At 43.3% G+C, this 19,830-nt stretch overlaps 1 protein-coding gene across 1 annotated transcript in view; it reads left to right on the forward strand.

Moving 5' to 3' along the window:
- Positions 1–19,830, forward strand: part of LRRK2 (leucine rich repeat kinase 2) — a 223,109-nt gene that overhangs the window by 89,383 nt on the left and 113,896 nt on the right. Inside the window, exons 27-30 of the mRNA XM_083182947.1 lie at positions 14,141–14,234; positions 18,601–18,796; positions 18,878–19,059; positions 19,568–19,797. Coding sequence (XP_083039073.1) covers positions 14,141–14,234; positions 18,601–18,796; positions 18,878–19,059; positions 19,568–19,797 — 702 coding nt within the window. The remainder of the gene's footprint in view (positions 1–14,140; positions 14,235–18,600; positions 18,797–18,877; positions 19,060–19,567; positions 19,798–19,830) is intronic.

Here is a 19,830-nt window from a genome sequence, read left to right on the forward strand (position 1 = left end):
TAGGAGGAGATAGTGGGGGCCTTGACAAAGGTCTGATTGGCAGACCGAAACGTTGGCCCTAGGCCCACTGTCATGCACTTTGCACTTTATCAGATGTGGTGAGATGGAATAAAATTTCTGTGGAAGAAAGACCGGTGAGTGTCCTCATTTCTGTGGCTGTATTGGAGAACTGGACTTGTCTGGGACCCCTGAGCTGACACCCCGGCAGTTGTCACTATTTGGAGGAGAGTGTGGTCCTTACCCTTGGATATATATATATATATATATATATATATATATATATATATATATATATATATATATATATATATATATATATATAATGTTGTTTTGGCCGGCACTCCGCTGACAATAAAGAAAGGTTGGTTGCCCTCTCGGGGGGTGAGGATTCACTCCTATATAGCAGCATGCAGGTGGGTGGCACTCCGAAAAAAACAACTCAGCAGCCAAATCTGGTAAACCGACGTTTCAAATGTATTGTGACACCCTGATGAAAAATGGCACAATACATTTGAAATGTCGGTTTACCAGATTTGGCTGCTGAGTTGTTTTTTTCGGAGTGCCACCCACCTGCATATATATATATGACAGTGGTTGCGGTCCGGCACTTCCCCTCTGTTTCCAGCTACCTGGGTGCCTTCTGGGTACAGTTGATAGAAGATTGCAAACAAGCAGCGTAGGTTTTTGCAAAAACATATATTGTGAAACATACCAACGTTTCGGGGACTAGCCTCTTTGTCAAAGTGGGTGAAGAACCCTAGAGAAAGCTATGATCACAGTAACAGAGGTTAATTAAAAATCAACCCAAATATATAGATCCAGAAGTACCAACACACTCGCCATGGTTTTTATTTACTAGAGTGTGTGGTCACAGGCCACTGCACCCCACTCTGGGAAGTGGGTGCTTTTTGCACCCCATTCGTAATATATATTTGGGTTGATTTTTAATTAACCTCTGTTACTGTGATCATAGCTTTCTCATGCACCCTAGATAAGCTAATTTACTGGAAAACTGTGACAGCTGCCCCTTTAATACTAATTCAGGTACTGTGTTTGGAATTGTCTCACCTTTAACCCCTTCCCGCCGCAGCCAGTTTTTGCCTTCCTGACAGAGCCCTTTTTTTCAAATCTGACAGGTATCACTTAAGTGGGGATAACTTTTTTTTGCTTTTACTTATCCCAGTGATTTTGAGATTGTTTTCTCGTGACACATTGTACTTCAAGTTAGTGGTAAATTTTCGTCGATACAGTCTGTGTTTTTTTGTGAAAAATACCAAAATGTCGTAAAAAAATGCAATTTTGCAATTTTCAAAATGTTAAATTTTCTGCTTGTGAGACAAATAATCATACCACTCAAAATAGTTAATAACTAACATAGACCATATGTCTACTTTATGTTGCCATCATTATTTCAACCTCCTTTTAATTTTTTGGACACTAGGAGGCTTAAAATATGAATAGCAAATTCTCAAATTTTCAAGAAAATTTCAAACACTGATTTTTTTAGGGACCAGTTCAGTTCTGATGTGATTTTGAGGGACTTGTATGTGAGACACCCCCATAAATGATGCCATTTCAAAAACTGCACCCCTCACAGTATTCAAAACAGCATTTTGGAAGTTTGTTAACCCTTTAGGTGTTTCACAGGAATTAAAACAAAGTGTAGGTGAAATTTCAAAATTTCATTTTTTTTGCAGATTTGCAATTTTAATACATTTTTCTAAGGAACACAGTAGATTTTACTAGAGAAATGTGACTAAAAATTGATTCCCCCAATTCTTTTGTTTTCATAAATATCCTATATGTGGCCCTAGTGTGCACGTTGACCAAACCACAGGCTTCATAATAGAAGGAGCACCTACTTGATTTTGGAGCCTCCTTTTTATGAGATTATTTTTTAGGCACCATAAGATGCTGAAAGTTAGGAACCCCCCCACAAGTGACCCCATTTTGCAAACTACACCCCTCAGGGAATTCATCTAGGGGTATAATGTACATTTCAAACCCCCAGGGGTTTCACCAATTGTGGTACAACTGGGCAGTGAAAATGAAAAATTACATTTTTTACACAAAAATGCAGTTCTGGCTCAAAATTTTTCATTTTCACAAGGAATGAAGGAGACAAAGCACCCCAAAATCTGTGCCCCAATTTCTCCCGAGTACGGCAATGCCTCACATGTGACCAAAAAATACCATTTGGGTGCATGGCAGGACTCAGAAGGGAAGGAGTGATTTTTGTATTTTGCAGCTTAGATTCTGGTGGAATTTTGGTGGGTGCTATGTCGCATTAGCAAGACCCCCGAAGCACCAATACAGTGGAAGCCCCCCACAAGTGACCCCATTTTGCAAACTACACCCCTCAGGGAATTCATCTAGGGGTATAATGTACATTTCAAACCCCCCGGGGTTTCACCAATTGTGGTACAACTGGGCAGTGAAAATGAAAAATTACATTTTTTACACAAAAATGCAGTTCTGGCTCAAAATTTTTCATTTTCACAAGGAATGAAGGAGACAAAGCACCCCAAAATATGTGCCCCAATTTCTCCCGAGTACGGCAATGCCTCACATGTGACCAAAAAATACCATTTGGGTGCATGGCAGGACTCAGAAGGGAAGGAGTGATTTTTGTATTTTGCAGCTCAGATTCTGGTGGAATTTTGGTGGGTGCTATGTCGCATTAGCAAGACCCCCAAAGCACCAATACAGTGGAAGCCCCCCACAAGTGACCCCATTTTGCAAACTACACCCCTCAGGGAATTCATCTAGGGGTATAGTGTACATTTCAAACCCCCAGGGGTTTCATCAATTTTGATACAACTGGGCTGTGCAAATGAAAAATTACATTTTTTTACACAAAAATGCAGTTCTGGCTCAAAATTTTTCATTTTCACAAGGAATGAAGGAGACAAAGCACCCCAAAATCTGTGCCCCAATTTCTCCCGAGTACGGCAATGCCTCACATGTGACCAAAAAATACCATTTGGGTGCATGGCAGGACTCAGAAGGGAAGGAGTGATTTTTGTATTTTGCAGCTCAGATTCTGGTGGAATTTTGGTGGGTGCTATGTCGCATTAGCAAGACCCCCAAAGCACCAATACAGTGGAAGCCCCCCACAAGTGACCCCATTTTGCAAACTACACCCCTCAGGGAATTCATCTAGGGGTATAGTGTACTTTTTAAACCCCCAGGGGTTTCACCAATTTTGATACAACTGGGCTGTGCAAATGAAAAATTACATTTTTTTTACACAAAAATGCAGTTCTGGCTCAAAATTTTTCATTTTCACAAGGAATGAAGGAGACAAAGCACCCCAAAATCTGTGCCCCAATTTCTCCCGAGTACGGCAATGCCTCACATGTGACCAAAAAATACCATTTGGGTGCATTGCAGGACTCAGAAGGGAAGGAGTGATTTTTGTATTTTGCAGCTCAGATTCTGGTGGAATTTTGGTGGGTGCTATGTCGCATTAGCAAGACCCCCAAAGCACCAATACAGTGGAAGCCCCCCACAAGTGACCCCATTTTGCAAACTACACCCCTCTGGGAATTCATCTAGGGGTATAGTGTACATTTCAAACCCCCAGGGGTTTCACCAATTGTGGTACAACTGGGCTGTGCAAATGAAAAATTACATTTTTTTTACACAAAAATGCAGTTCTGGCTCAAAATTTTTCATTTTCATAAGGTATGAAGGAGAAAAAGCACCCCAAAATCTGTGCCCCAATTTCTCCCGAGTACGGCAATGCTTCATGTGTGACCAAAAAATGGCAGGACTCAGAAGGGAAGGAGTGATATTTGGATTTTGCAGCACAGATTCTGGTGGAATTTTGGTGGGTGCTATGTCGCATTAGCAAGACCCCCAAAGCACCAATACAGTGGAACCCCCCCACAAGTGACCCCATTTTGCAAACTACACCCCTCAGGGAATTCATCTAGGGGTATAGTGTACATTTCAAACCCCCAGGGGTTTCACCAATTTTGATACAACTGGGCTGTGCAAATGAAAAATTACAATTTTTTACACAAAAATGCAGTTCTGGCTCAAAATTTTTCATTTTCATAAGGTATGAAGGAGAAAAAGCACCCCAAAATCTGTGCCCCAATTTCTCCCGAGTACGGCAATGCCTCACATGTGACCAAAAAATACCAGTTGGGTGCATGGCAGGACTCAGAAGGGAAGGAGTGATTTTTGGATTTTGCGGCTCAGATTCTGGTGGAATGAATGGTGGGTGCTATGTGGCATTAGCAAGACCCCCGAAGCACGGTGAAATGATGAACCTAATAATCCATAGATGTGTGGTATATTTTAAAACACTCCTTTATACATAGGCCGGGTTTGTCGGGGCAAGTGTCACACTGGAAAATAGTTTGCTTTCTTATTCCCTTTTTATAGCAAACTTTGCACCTTTTTTGTGTCCTGCCCTTTTTTCCAGTGGAGGGGATTTCATCAGGAAAATGCTGCCCTGGTACAATACGGGGGCCAGTACTAGAAGTACTGGGGCCCTCTGCCTGCTGGTTCCCAAATATTAGGCTCTTTATGACTTCCTCTTGGAAGTGCATAAATGTCCCCCTCTGGCTGGTAGAACGGAATAGCACGTAAGTGTTATACAGTGCCATCTGGATGATATACACGGCCAGCTTCTTGTACCAGATTTTTGTTTTCCGCAGGGCACTGTACGACTTCAGTACCTGATCTGAAAGATCCATTCCGCCCATGTACTTATTGTAATCCAGGATACAATTAGGTTTTGAGGTGTGGGTACTGGTACCTCGTACAGGGACGGAGGTGGTACTGTCTCCGTGAATTGTTGTCAGTATAAGGACATCCCTCTTGTCCTTATATTTGACCAACAACATATTTTCGGTGGATTGTGCCCTGCTTTCACCCCTTCTCATTACTTGGGCAATGTGCGTTTTTGGGAGGCCTCTTTGGTTCTTGCGCACAGTACCGCAAGCTGCTGTACCTCTTGAACCAAGGGCCTTAAACAGGGGGATGCTGGTGTAAAAGTTATCCACATAGAGGTGATAACCTTTATCCAGGAAGGGGTGCACTAAATCCCAGACAATTTTTCCACTAACCCCTACGAGGGAGGGGGGTCATTCTGGCGGTTCAATTCTTGAATTCTTCCCTTCATATACCCTAAACCTGTGAGTGTACCCTGAGGTGCTTTCACACAGCTTATACATTTTTATGCCATACCTTGCCCTCTTACTGGGAAGGTACTGGCGGAATTTAACCCTTCCTTTAAAATGTATAAGGGACTCGTCTATGCAAATGAATTTATCTGGGATGTACATCTCTGGAAATTTGGCACTGAAATGATCAATGACCGGCCTGACTTTGAATAGCCGGTCAAAGGTGGGATCATCTCTGGGTGGGCACTGTGCATTATCGTTGTAATGCAAAAATTTAAGGATTAACTCAAAACGAGTCCGGGTCATGGCCATACGGTAAAGTGGGGTGCTGTACAGAACATCTGTACTCCAATATTGCCTAATTTCTGGCTTTTTTACTATGCCCATATGAAACACCAGACCCCAAAACGTCATCATCTCTACTGCATCTACAGGGGTCCACCTAGCAAATGATGACGTGGGGTTTTGAGCAATAAACTGCTGGGCATATAAATTAGTTTGGTCCACCATTAAATTTATAAAATCATCAGAGAAAAATAATTTGAAAAAGTCAATTTCTCTGAGACCTGTGGAATCAAATTGGATTCCTGGGATGGCCAAAAACTCAGGAACCTGGGGCTCAAAATTGTCTGGTGGTGGGGTCCATACGAGATCAATTATTGGGGGGGGGGTCTCAGCTGCTCTACGGGGGCGTCTTTGAGGGGGTCCCTCATCACTAGAGGAGGAAGAGGAGCTTAAGATGAATCCTTCAAATTCCCCGCTTGCCTCACTGGCTGTGTCGAGGCAAGCATGGCATATGCCTCCTCCGCTGAATACATTCTTCTGGATGACATTTGGGATGCCATTTTTATTTTTGTGTTTCTGGTAGTGAAATGTTTCAACACGTGTATAGTGTAGGGGGGGTACAAACTTTATTTCAACACGGGGGGTATGTAGTGTGTAGTGTGTATGTAGTGCAGAAAAAAAAAATCCTTTATACAGGAATTTGATCCCAATAAAAAAAAAAAAATTGAAGGGGTTAAAAAAAAAAAAAAAAAAGGTCCTGCGCCAAAAATTGAGCACAGATGTTGGTCAGTAACGTCCGTCACTGAACAGCGCTCAAAGGCAACAGGAATTTGATCAAAAAAAAAAAAAAATAGATCAACCCTGTGCCGAAAAAGCTGATCAGTGATGTACGTCACTGATCAGCGCACAGTGGCCACAGGACACCCACAAAATCACAGTGTGTGTAAAAAAAAATTAAAAAAAGACCCCACAGCACCCTCAAAAAAAAAAAAAAGGTGATCAGTGATGCGACACTGATTACCAGTGAGGGGCAGCAGGTGCACACCCTTTGGTGCAACTGACAGTGCAACTGGCAGCAACTGACAGGTATATATATAAAAAAAAAAAACCCTGCACCCCCAAAAAGTTGCTGATCAGCACAGATATACTGATCAGCACAAAAGAGGGGGTAGCAGACACAAAATATAGCACTCTCTATCACTCTCTGTCACTATCTCTTTCTATCTCTCACTATCTATCACTATCTATCACTCTATGACACTGCAGCAGCAGCACTGACAGTTATATATATATAAAAAAAAAACCTGCACCCCCAAAAAGGGGGGGTAGCAGACACAAAATATAGCACACTCTGTCACTATCTCTCTCTATCTCTCTCTATCTCTCTCTATCTATCTATCTATCTATAACTCTATCACACTGCAGCAGCAGCAGGAAGTCACAAGAAGTCAGATCCAGGAAGCATCCAGCACGCTACAAGCAGTGATCAGGTGATCAGGTAAGTATTTTGCAAGGATCAGGTCAGTATATCACGGCAGATAGGTACGGTGACCGCACTGCACGCAATTCCAGACCGGAATGGCGTCTGCAGTGCAGTCACCGTTAGTTTAAATCACCCTCCATGGCTGTGATTGGTCCGTCGGTCCGGCGAACCAATCACGGCCTTTGGGGGCGGGTGGGGTGAGGTGGGGTGACACCAGTGTCACCCTTACACCCCGTGGTGATTGGAGCTGTACTTTACAGCACCAATCACCACCGATCCCTGTGTCACCGGCGAACGTTATTCGCCGGTACACAGAAAACGCTGTAATTGGCTGTTCACATTTGAACAGCCAATCACAGCGATCGCCGACGGGGGGGAGGCATCGCCACCCCCCCTGGGCATGCAGGGACATGTCTGCTGTCAGGGACAGCAGACATGTTTAAACTGTCACCGCGTCTATAGACGCGGTGACAGTTAAATGGCATGACGTACATTTATGCCATGTGTCGGGAAGTACATCCCGGCCATGACGTAAATGTACGTCAAATGTCGGGAAGGGGTTAAAAGCCATAAGGTACTTGGCAGTTGAGCTTTAACCCAAGAAAAAAAACACATGTTCATTTTAGCTATTGTGTGTAAGCAGTTGCCAGGTTCTTAATAAAGCCAGTTGTTGGTGTAGGACTTGCAGTGAAATGGGGTCCCTTGGCGATGGGCTGCAAGCTTAAATGCATTGATCAATACATGAACTAAAACCTCATTATTTATTAAATTTATTATTTGAATGATAAGGTGAGTTAGTTTGTTGTAGTGAGTGCTGGGCCCCCTGTATTTGTATTTACTAGAGTGTGCGGTCACAGGCCACTGCACCCTACCCTGTGAAGTCGGTGCAGTTTGCACCCCATTCGTAGGAATGGCGTGTGGGTTTTGCATCTCTCTCTCTCTATTCTATATAATACAATAAACCTTTTTATGACCGTAATAACCCAGTCAATAGTCCAGAAAATATAAAGGGCTGTAAATTCCTGAAGTTGATCTCTTCCATTGCTTGGCTAGCTTTCAAGTTCTCAGTCAATCTTTGATCATTTTCATCTCCACTACCCATTTAAAAGTTACTGCTTATAGACGCATTTTAGAGGAGCTCAGTCTAACTTTGGGGAAATCTGCTTTGTCTCCCCACTGCCTTATCCCCGCACTTAACCTGGGGATTGTGGGATGAACTTTTTGGAGCCAAAAAGTTGGATTGCCACCGGAGTCTGGCCCTCAGCATAGACGGCCTGCATGACCGCCAGAGTTTGGGACGAAAACCGGCGCCATATTGCAGGTGCTGTGTGGGAACAGGACCATTCTTGGATCATTGCTGCCGGACCCTGCGCTGCCTTCCTGCGGTAGGACTACTTATCCAAAGCACCGGGTGAACCCACCCCCCTCACCTGCTGTCTACATCGGGGAACTCTGGCCCCTCTGAGATTGCCATATATAGCGCTGGACCATTCGGGTGCCCTGACACTGCTGCACTGCTCTCCCCGCTGTTAAACCAGGCTCTATCCTGCCCAACGACTGCAAGTGCCCTCCTGCCCGGACTGCATCAGGTTCAAGGTCCTCCTGCCGGGGGGACTGACCTCACAGCCCGGCGGCGGCTGATACCAGGGGGAGAGGCAGGGAGAAAGGCGGACGCTGCTCTGTCCAGCTTGCCGCCTACCCGCTTACCCTGTCTTCTTCCCCGGGTTTGTGATCCTCCTGCTGGGGACTAATTCCGGCTGTTAGTGCCAAGAGGGTGAGGCAGAGCATCCTCTCTTCGCCTTTGACGCTGCCCTGTTCCGCTCTCCACCACCCACCTGCTCTGACCCATTTCCTGGGTTCGGAGCCCTCCTGCTGGGGACAGAATCTAGCACGGGTGCGTCACTTCCGGTGGAAGTCGACGCCCGTCACCGCGGTCCCGCGTCCCCACGTGTAATGATGTCACGTGGGTGGGCGGGAACCTCCAATGGGATCAGTCTAAGCATAAGTGCTTTAGGTATAAATGAACAATGTTCATCAGTATGCCTCACACTTCTGAAGAAGGACGTCACTGTCCAAAATGCATTAAGTGAGGCATACACTTGGAACTTTTTGGCTGGACTGCTACCCACCCTGCCTGGACTGATAGAGGACTGGGATACCGGTGCCCGGAGTCTCCTATACATCTGAACATCCAGTTCCTGGTCGGAGGGGAGGAAAAATTCTGCAGCAGCTTTGCCTTAAGAACCCTGTTTTAAATGCGATTTTAATCATCAATATTGTGAGTCTCCTGTATTAAATAAAATTCTTTGTTACCCCCTGGATATACTAATGATTGCTTTCTATTGATATACCCTTATTCCAATTCCCCACTTAAACGTGGGAGAAAGGGTATATCATTTCTTGTTGTTTTAGGTATTCATCATCCTTGACATACATCAGGATTGCTGTTTTCTAAACAGATATGTATTTTTATAATTGATCACACAATTAGCGCTAAGTGGTTTCACCATTTCTTGTATATTGGGGACAGAATCTATGACACGGGGGCTGCGGAGGGTGAAGGGGTGAGATGGAGCATCTCTCCTTTGCTCCTGGCGCAGCTGAAAGGTGCGTCGACCTGGTGGTGGCTGGACCTACCGGGACCCAGGGGATCATCCCTGCTACCTGCTTCTCATGGAGGGTGAGTGCTCTGCTGGAGAAGGGACACAGGGCTCCAGTTACACACGGATCCCTGACAGTTCAGTGAATAGGTCCCTTTGCTCTTATTAGGAGGGACTTTCTCCTATTGACTATTCACTGCCCCATAAACTGCCCCTAACCGATACTGCCCTTCTACCTCTGTACATCTGTTTGGGATAGACAGCCTCTAACTCTCCTGATGGACTGATGGACTTGTCCTACTAAAGGCCTATATTCCCTTTCAACAGGAGGTTCTGTACTTGGGGATAACTAGTCCCTTTCAACCTGTAGATGCACACCTCATTAGGCCCTATATTACATAAATATCGGGGGACAGTGGTATAGATCTATAACCACTTCCAGGACTCATATGGTCACATATAGGTGGAGCTGGGGGACAGAGGATTTTGCTACCTCCAAACTGTAGGATCTCCTTGGCTCGCTGCACCCTGCTTCACCCCACTGACTATTCCTATTACATATAAGAACTGAGGGGTAGATTTACGAAGTGGCGTTGATGTGTAAATGTGCTATCCCCGTGCGCTGAAGCAGGGGATAGCGCATCGCCTAATCTATCACACCCGCCGAGCGTTTACTCTAACGCCGGCGGTGTGGGGCAGGAGGCATAGCGCAGGGGCGATATTTTGCACTGCGCCCCTGCCTCCTGCCAGATTTATGAACGGTCAGCATCGCTGACCGTTCCGCCGCCTGCAGCTGTCGACTTCGCCAGCTGCAGGCGGCGATGCCCTATACCTACAGCAGGGACAGCGCTGTCCCTGCTGCTGGAGCTGAGCTGCGCTGGGATCTCGCGAGACTAGCGAGATCCCGCGCATGCGCAGTGAGCCGGCCGGGGGGACAGGAGACGGCGCATCAGTATTAACTGATGCGCTGTCTCCAGGAGGGACATCGCCGGAGGGGGGAGTTAGCACTCCCCCACTCCGGCGGCAAGATCTTAATAGATCTTGTCGGTGTCCCCTCCTGCTTCGCCTCGCTAATGAGGCGAAGCAGGAACTGTTATAGCGGCGCGATAGGCGCCGCTATAATAAATCTACCCCTGAATTGGGCTGGCACCTGCCCGTCTGGGTAGCCCTGGTGCGAGCTCTGTCTGAACCAGTTGGTTCACTCAATTTCACAAGGATCTTTGATTCTAATTATTAAGTATGTGGTTACCTGTTAAGGCAGGAAAGTACTAGATTTTTATACTTGTACTGTTTGTTATTTTCAAGTTCTGTGCATATTTCTAAAGTGCAATTAGCACTTAAAAACTGTTATAAGATATAGTGGTGTACCTTATCCACTTGATGGTAAATAGGGGTTATTCTGACCTATATATCCGCATTTCCAGTTTGATGAACATTTTGATATTTTTGTCCTAGTTGTTAGGGACTATAACTATAGGCGATTGCCATTTAATGGTGTTTGATGGTTACCAAGCACTAGAAATACTTGTTAATGTGCTCCTGGAATTGAACCAAATTCATACAACAGGGCAAAGGTGCCATCTAGTGTAATACTCTTATTGCATTGTAAATTGTACTTCTGCTTCTTTTACAAAGAAAACAGACCTATTGTGTTTATAGGGAAATTTTGCTACCTGCATTGTAGTCTTTATTAGACCCATAAATAGTTACACTCAGAATTGTGGTAATGGAAGCACTGATTTTGCTGCACAGGTGGCAGTAGAGCTCTCCAGGATTTTATTACCATACTTTGAGAGAAAGATGGCATCGATGTTTGATAGGGATCAGGCTCCCTCGATCGACAATTCCCTATCTATGCCACAGAATGCTATTGAGAGTGATGATCCACTTGGCACTGAGCTTAAATATACCTCAGATGCGAACATCCCTATCACCACCCATCTTCATAATGCTAATTTCCCCTACATGGCTCCACGCATTGCGAATTCTGGTTCTCTCATGAAACATAACAAGAATGATGATTTGGAAGCACACGCAAAAGAATTGCCATTGCAGATTCTTCCTGGTTTAAAACAGAAGCTTTTGATTGACAACAACATATTTAAAGCAGCCTACTACGGAATTCCCTTGGCTTTCCGTTCTTACGAAATGATAACCCTGATTCGGAATTGGCTCCCTATCTTCCCAGGCCCCTTTCGTTTTTCATTGCCTTTGTTTCAGGGCCTTTTCGGTCCAGTGACATTAATGTCTAGGTATTATCCACACATACTGACTGATTGCCTTGTTATGACCACAATTACATGCCATGACACACTTGAAAAATGTATTGTCCAGATTATTTTGTTTCGAACATAAAAATCTCCCATGAATATTATAGATGTTTATGGAGTACTGTTTTGCAGGCTACTTCCTTCCTATATTTAGACCCCAATATTGCCATAGGTTTAAGGTAGCCAGGTTATCCTTATTATTCAAGTTATATCTGCCTCTGGACACTAAGTCGCCCAAAAAATCATTGGACTACCTGTCAGCTGGGAATAATTTGTCTTGATGTTCAATACAGGGTTGTGCCTTAGACATAGGGCGGTATTCAATGAGAATACCTGCGAGGTGCAGCGAATCCTTTTTAGGATTCGCTGCACATTCGCCACGTTCCGGAGCCGGCAGGCTCCGGTATTCAATGTGTCAGGGGCTCGCTGCCCCTGACTGGCGAATATGAGCTCCTGCGGCGATTGCCGCAGGGAGCCTGAGGACGGTGCCAGGCAGAGAGATGGTAGTCTCTCTGCCTGCCCCAGAACTTTGTGGGGGGTAGGTGGGCTCCCCGGGTGCCAGGCAGCACAGGCTGCCCCCCGGGGGTGCCAGCAGGGGAGCGTATATTCACTACACACGTAACGATCGGGTGCAGTGAATATATGAATATGTAATGAGCGGCTCGGCTCCGGCGCCCCCTGCTGGATGCTGTGTAAAAAAAAAATATATTTTTTAAAATTAAATATATATTCATGTGCTTACAGCACATGAATAAAAATAGCATGCCCCTCCTCAGAATAAAATTCCTGATTTTTTTACACCAAATGTAAAAAACAAAACACTTTATTTTAAAAGTTCACATTCCACTTCACCATAAAAAGATAGCGATTGCTACTCGGTGAATCATGGTGAAAAAAACCTTGACATGTATTCGCCATGTGGTCATTGAATAGGGTGATTCACCGTTTTAGTCAGAAATTCGCCAAACAGCACAAATTCGCCATAAAAACATGGCGAATCAGGCTCATTGAATACCGCCCATAATCTTCTATATATATCTGGCATATATACATAGCATTCCCATCCTTACCTAGCATATTGTGTTCGGTTTATTTAATATAAACATTTGTTGAAGAAACGGTTCCTGTTCTCTTATCAAGGTTAGGAAAATGAAGAAAATGTGGTAGAGAAACGTTGCATCATCTAGTTCACCGATGTTGCTATATTGTAACCTTTCTATCTCTTTTGTAAAAAATAATTCTGCCTTCATTCTTTTGATGTCATACAGCTTTAGAGATTTTTAGTGCCATTTGATATTACATTCATACTGCTTACATCTTTTAGATGTATGTTTACATGTTTCAGCATTATATATCTATGTTGGATGTAGTGATGTCAATGACTTATTATACTGTGATGCAAATGTTTCAATAAAAATCTTTATTAAAAAAAAAAAGTTACTGCTTATTACATATTTAATGAGAGGTTCAGGAACTTTAGTTTAGGCTATTTAGTACTAGAATACCAAACCCAATAGTGGTATACTAGTAACTTCTACCTAGATCAAAGCAATAAAAGGAGCCCCACCAAATATAAAATACTTGGGGTGCCAAGGATCGGAATCCTAACAGCAGAATACTGTCATGGAGAATGTCATTGACTTCTGGGTAAGTGTTTTACCTATAAGCCTAACCCACCTCTCCCAAAGCCCCACCCTGTCCTACCTTCTGCAGCATAACCCTAATAGTCCTCGTGCGCCTACAGCCTAACACTTTGTCGCAAGTTACCCCAACTGCATTTTCAGAATTTGGATTCCAATGTCTGGATTTTGACTGTTGGGATCCTGACCACATCCCACACCATTGTATAATTTAGTACATAACACACAATTCTATTCGGTGAGGTTCACATACATAGATATCAAATGCAGTTTACAGTCAATGCATGTCGTCCGGGTGGTCGGTAAACAGGTAGGTCGTTAAGTGAGGAATGTCTGTATAAGAAGCACAGCTGAATTTGGTGTGAAAATAAAGCAGGGGCTGATGTGTCACACTACTTCGTGTAGCAATATAACTTTGTAATGCACAGATATACAAATGTTGCAAAGCAAATTAATTAGTGCGTTTTTGTCTAATTGAATTGAGATAAAGATTCATATAGGAGTGAAAAAGAGGCTTGGCTCAAGCTTGAGACCTACCTTGGCGAGAATGGGTGTTTGGCACGACTGCAGCAACGAGGACACATCTGTAAGATTATAAACAATTGATGTACTTAAACATCTCACATACACATGAAATTAATGTTTGGAAGATGGTCAGTTTTTATAAGATGTCGTTATAAATATGTTGACTATTACATCTAACTAAATTTTCATTGTGTTTCAGCTATGGTGCCCAATATTCCCGCAAAATTAACCACATTGCGGTTATCACATAATAAGTTTACAAATATTCCCAGAGAAATCCTTCAACTTTCACAGTAAGTATGCAATTTGGATAGTCAACAATTTCTAACTTTTATATTGGGGTGTATTCAATGCCGATCAGGGGAGAAATGATGGTGAGCAGTGCCTATTGCTTGCTGCAATCGCCGTTTCCACCTCGCTAATTCTAGAAAGCAAGGTGGAAACGGCCGAAAACAAACCATCCACGCCGTTAAAAAAAACCTTGCCAGCCGCATTGAGTACACCCCATTGTATTGCACACATCATATTGAAGCGAAATGTTTTTCTTCTAGATCCTATTAAGAAATAAATGACTCCTTTTTGTATATATTACAGTTTTATAATCTAATAACTATTCTGTATTGAGCAACACAGGTGCATATGTTCTTTAGATGTAGTCTGTGTTCACATGCCTGTTTTGTGTTTAAATGATTTCTACTTTGTGTTAGGGACAGCTCCAACTTACCATTGCTGTCTTTTATCCAATAATTTATAGAATGGCCATCATAAATTCGGACTATACTGCCTTGTCTGCAATATAGGGAAAACATGATGGTAGTGAGCTATTACATCTGCTGTATGATGGTGATGGTTTTTGTTATCATTTGTAATTGTTATAGTTGTTATAGTGATAATAAAAATATATATTTTTAATTATTATTATTTAAACTTTAAGAAAGGGAGTTGAAAGTAAACATAATAGTAATTTTATTTCTATATCTCTCTGGGTTACATTTATAAAGCAGTTATAAGGGAGGAGAAGTGAGCCAGAGTAGAAACGGCCTATAGCAACCAATCAACTGCTCTGTATAATTTAATATTCTGCAAATCAAGGTTGTTTCTTCAGTGCTGATTGGATGTCATGGGCCACTTCTCCTCTGGCTCACTTCTCACTGCTTCATAAATCTGCCTTTCTTCCTCCAACAGGACTCAATGAGGGAAATTATGGGCAACCAATCAGATCCTGTCTACTATCTTCTAGAGGGTGCTAAATAAATAAGAAGTAGATTCTGATTGGTTGCCCATAGCAACATCACATGTGAAATAGAATACACATCTTAGTAAATTCCCCCCATTGTGCTTTATAGACTGGCAAACTAATACAGCAATAGACCATTCAAACCGACATAAAAATAAAATCTTGAGCACGCAGTTACCAGGATTGGTGAAGGCATTTGGGGTAATAACATACATGGGTTGTGTATTTCACCCTAACAAGGTACCAGGTGAGGCAGCCATGTTGGGCACACTGCATATGATTACACTGGGTGGAATAGGTTACCCTTAGAAGAGATGACTCAAAATGGGGAGATAGTTTTCTTGGGAACCTACTCTATTCTGCAATCAGGTCCATATATTTTTCATCCCCCTCCACAAGTTATCAGATTAGACAGCTATGCTGGGTGCACTACGAATATTACACTGTGGGAAGTGAGCCATACAAGGGCCCAATGCATAGATGGGAAAACTGACACTTATATAGTAGTATGATATAACCTGCATGGAAAGATCCACGTGAAGCACATCCTACCCGCAGAGGAGCCATTTGAGGCAACCAATCGGTGCACTGTGTGGGTCACTGCCGCTGTTTCCGACGGGGGAAATAGCTGCGGGAGCCTATTCAATGCGGTCTTTCCAGCCGGCATCGAAGAGACCTCTTGTCAGAACGGACCTGAATTTAAAAGCAGTCAGGCCTGTTTTGACTAGAACGGATGTGGATTGTCGAGAACACAGCCATATCTCGACGATCCACCGCCATTTACGTGGACACTCCCCCTTTTCGTCGTTCAGCAGTTGGGACATTGATTCTGCCTGCCGAATAACAGTGCATAATAGGGCAGGGTCACTGTCGGGATATAACCGCAGTTAGAAGTATCACTGCGGCTCAGGACCAGGCTAGCCGGTTCAACGTCACTAGAAACACACCCGCATTTTGTCACGATGGACTTCGTAAGTAGATATAGCCAACAGATTTACACATCAGCTGATCATACGGATTGGTATTGTCTGGTTAATTAACCTGTTAGCGCACTACTCAAAAAATAACTCAAGATTTGGTAACGAGTTGTTCTAACAATATTGTCCAAATAAGTACTAATGAGTAAAACAAAATGTTATTTTTTGAGAAACGCGTTGAGCGCATGTTTCTAGTGACGTTGAACCAGCTGTTAGCATTGGAGAGGGTGCTGGCGAACAGGTGATGCGCATATCACTGAAGCTGTGGGCAATCCACACACATGCCAGGTGGACTGCCGGTAATTTAAAGCGTGGGAAGTACACTGGGTTATCACCAAACAATTGTTATTAGTTGGTTACATAATTTAAGAGTGGACTCCTCTCTCTCAAATATGGGTACCTACAATGTTTCTGGTTTCATTTTTAATGTAAGAGGTACTACCAGCCTCCATACAGTACAGTATATGGAAAATGGGCATGCTCCATGGCATAGGTTAACATTGTCCAGTGTCTTTAGGTGATCGCCAGACATGAAATACAAAGGGTATCCATCATTTGAAAGAGGGGAACCCCTCTTTCTAAAATGGGTGCTTCTGTTTTTATGGATGCCAGCCAGCGGCCAACATTCCCCAATCCTGGATACCATGATATTTCTATAGCACATGAGGATTTACTTATTAATCTTACTGTGGCAATAACCTCTATGGCAAGAAAATAGGGTACTCTTTACCTAGATGGGCGCCCGCAATTGAAATCGCGGGCGTCGGGGGTAAAAATCGCTGTCATCGCGGGTAAATCGCGGGTACATAAAAATCTGCTACCCGCGATGACCGCGATTTTCCCATAGGGAACAATGTTAAAAAGGCTGATTGAGCGCGATTTTCATGTAAAATGCCTCAATGCCCGCGATTTGGCCATAGGAATCAATGTTAAATGGGCTACAGAGCCCAAATAGGCACAATTAACCCTTAAATGTCCCCCCAAATTTTTAACGCCACCCCACGATCCACGCCAACCCGAAGCGTGGCGAGCGCGGCGGTACGCGTCCTCCGACCTTTTCATGCCCTACTATCCACTAGGGCGTGGAGTGAGAATAGAATAGTGTGGCGAGCGCAGCGAGCCACCGAGCCCGAAGCGTGGCGAGCGGACGCGGATACCTTCACAGGTAGACGCGTCCCCTCGCGGGCTTCACAGGTGTCCGCGTCGCCACGGACACCTGTGAAGCCCGCGAGGGGACGCGTATAACTGTGAAGGTATCCGCGGGGCTCGCTGCGCTCGCCACGCTTCGGGCTCGGTGGCTCGCTGCGCTCGCCACACTATTCTATTCTCACTCCACGCCCTAGTGGATAGTAGGGCATGAAAAGGTCGGAGGACGCGTACCGCCGCCCCTCGCGGGCTCGCTGCGCTCGCCACGCTTCGGGTTGGCGTGGATCGTGGGGTGGCGTTAAAAATTTGGGGGGACATTTAAGGGTTAATTGTGGTTATTTGGGCTCTGTGGCCCATTTAACATTGATTCCTATGGCCAAATCGGGTCCATTGAGGCATTTAACAGTAAAATCGTGTCCATCGGGCCTTTTAACATTGATTCCTATGGCAAATCGGGAGCATCGCGTCGCGGGTACATTTATGGCCGGCCGCGACGCGACCGACAAGATTTCCATGTTTAACATGGGTTTCAATGGGAAATCGCGGGCATCGCGTCGGTCGCGTCGCGGCCACACATAAATGTACCCGCGATCACCACGACGGGCGCCCATCTAAGTAAAGAGTACCGAAAATAGTTTAAAAAAATTAGGATGCCATCTTTCTTGGTGAGAAGAAGTACTTGACTGCATGTACTCACTTACCTACAGTAAGCAGTGCAAGTTGTTTAACGTTGCACTCATGCAAATGTTCAGTACAAGTGTTAACTGGAACATGTTAGATATTATTTGAAACTGTAATGAATAATTGACAAAAACATTCTAAACGTTCAGGAATCAGTTGTCCAAAAAGCAAGTCTCCCAATGTCCTGAATGCCAGCTGCCAATTTTCCTTCCTAAGGTTACGGAAGACCTGCTGGACCTTGTTAAAGCTGATTTGATGACAAATCACTAAATCATACTTCTGATGTTTACCTTCTGCTGGAAATAAACTACAATAAATAGCTTTTGTTAAATTAATTTAAGAAAAGACAATTTTAGGTTCCACGGTTTCCCTTTTTTGACTTCTTAAATAGACCAATACAGGGAGTCAGTGCTTACGTAGACCTATCTAATTTCTTTAGCTTTCTCGTTTACCACAGTTTATGAAGAACTGTTGCTAAATTTAAATCCTCTCACAAATAATAATGTTAAAGTAAATATTTTGTAATTCAAATTTGAATTATGGGGTGGAGAGACGCTGTAAAATTACATATTTTCAAAATACCCCATGTTTTACTCCTTTTTTTTTTCTTCATGCAAGTTTGCGTACAGTGGATTTAAGCAACAATCAAATTGATAGTTTACCTGGCCCATTGGAATGGGCTTCTTTAAATTTACGAGAAATCAATTTGAATTACAATCAGATTAGCATCTTAAATCTTGGGGACCTCCGAAAAGATGTGAACAGATGGGCGCGGCTTGAGAAACTGCAACTTTCTCATAACAAGATCAAGGAGGTAATATATTAGCTTTCCCATAGTGTGTGTGTTGTCAATATCCAGGATATCATGTAATTATTATACCTCCTTGTGTTCCAGATACCCCCTGAAGTTGGATTTCTTGTTAACATCACTTGCTTTGACCTCAGCTACAATACAGATCTGAGATCATTTCCGGATGAAATGGGAAAACTTACTAAAGTTTGGGACCTTCCGCTTGATGGACTACAACTTGATTTTGATTTGAAGCACATAGGGTGCAAGGCTAGAGACCTCATACGGTACACTTTTTTAATGCTTTACATTTACTTTTTTCACAAATGCTAAAATATATATTATTTTAATGCAGCAAACATTACATTTTTTTTTGCATACTGTGATTAATTTCATTTAAAGCCATTCCCTCTTTAACAGTATATTATATAAAGTCTCCACCATCCTAAATGTCTTAATTTAGGCTAAGAGTGGGTATTCAATGCTGGCCGATATTGCTGATTGTTGGAAATCCCTTTCAAGATGTATTTAAATACGCAGATCCACATATTTTCTGACTTTCTGTATTTTTCCAAAAGTCGGAAGATCAGAAATGACATTGTATAGGTCAAATGTAAATTCAACCTATTGTCGGAAAAAAAATATTTCCGACAAACAGAAATATTGTGCAGGATTGAATACCTCCTAGTTGTCTATAACACTGTACAGGTGCTACAAATTTTTGTTAAATTTAACACTGTTCTGTAATACATTAGAGTCCTTTCAAGTTATTTAATATACATTTTATGGTTCTAGTTTCCTCCAGCAACGCTTAAAAAAGGCTGTTCCTTATAATCGTATGAAACTGTTAATTATGGGGAACGCAGGAAGTGGCAAGACAACACTAGTGCAGCAGCTAATGAAAGATAAACGTCCAGGACAGGGACCGGAGAAAGCAACCATTGGAATAGATGTAAAGGACTGGCCCATACTGATAAGAGGGAAGGTTAAGAAGGAAATTACATTGAATGTCTGGGACTTTGCAGGTAAAAAACTTATCGCTTAGAAATTTGAGCTTG

The sequence above is a fragment of the Crinia signifera genome, chromosome 4 (assembly GCF_055691185.1).
Source record: "Crinia signifera chromosome 4, ASM5569118v1, whole genome shotgun sequence".
NCBI classification, from domain to species: domain Eukaryota; kingdom Metazoa; phylum Chordata; class Amphibia; order Anura; family Myobatrachidae; genus Crinia; species Crinia signifera.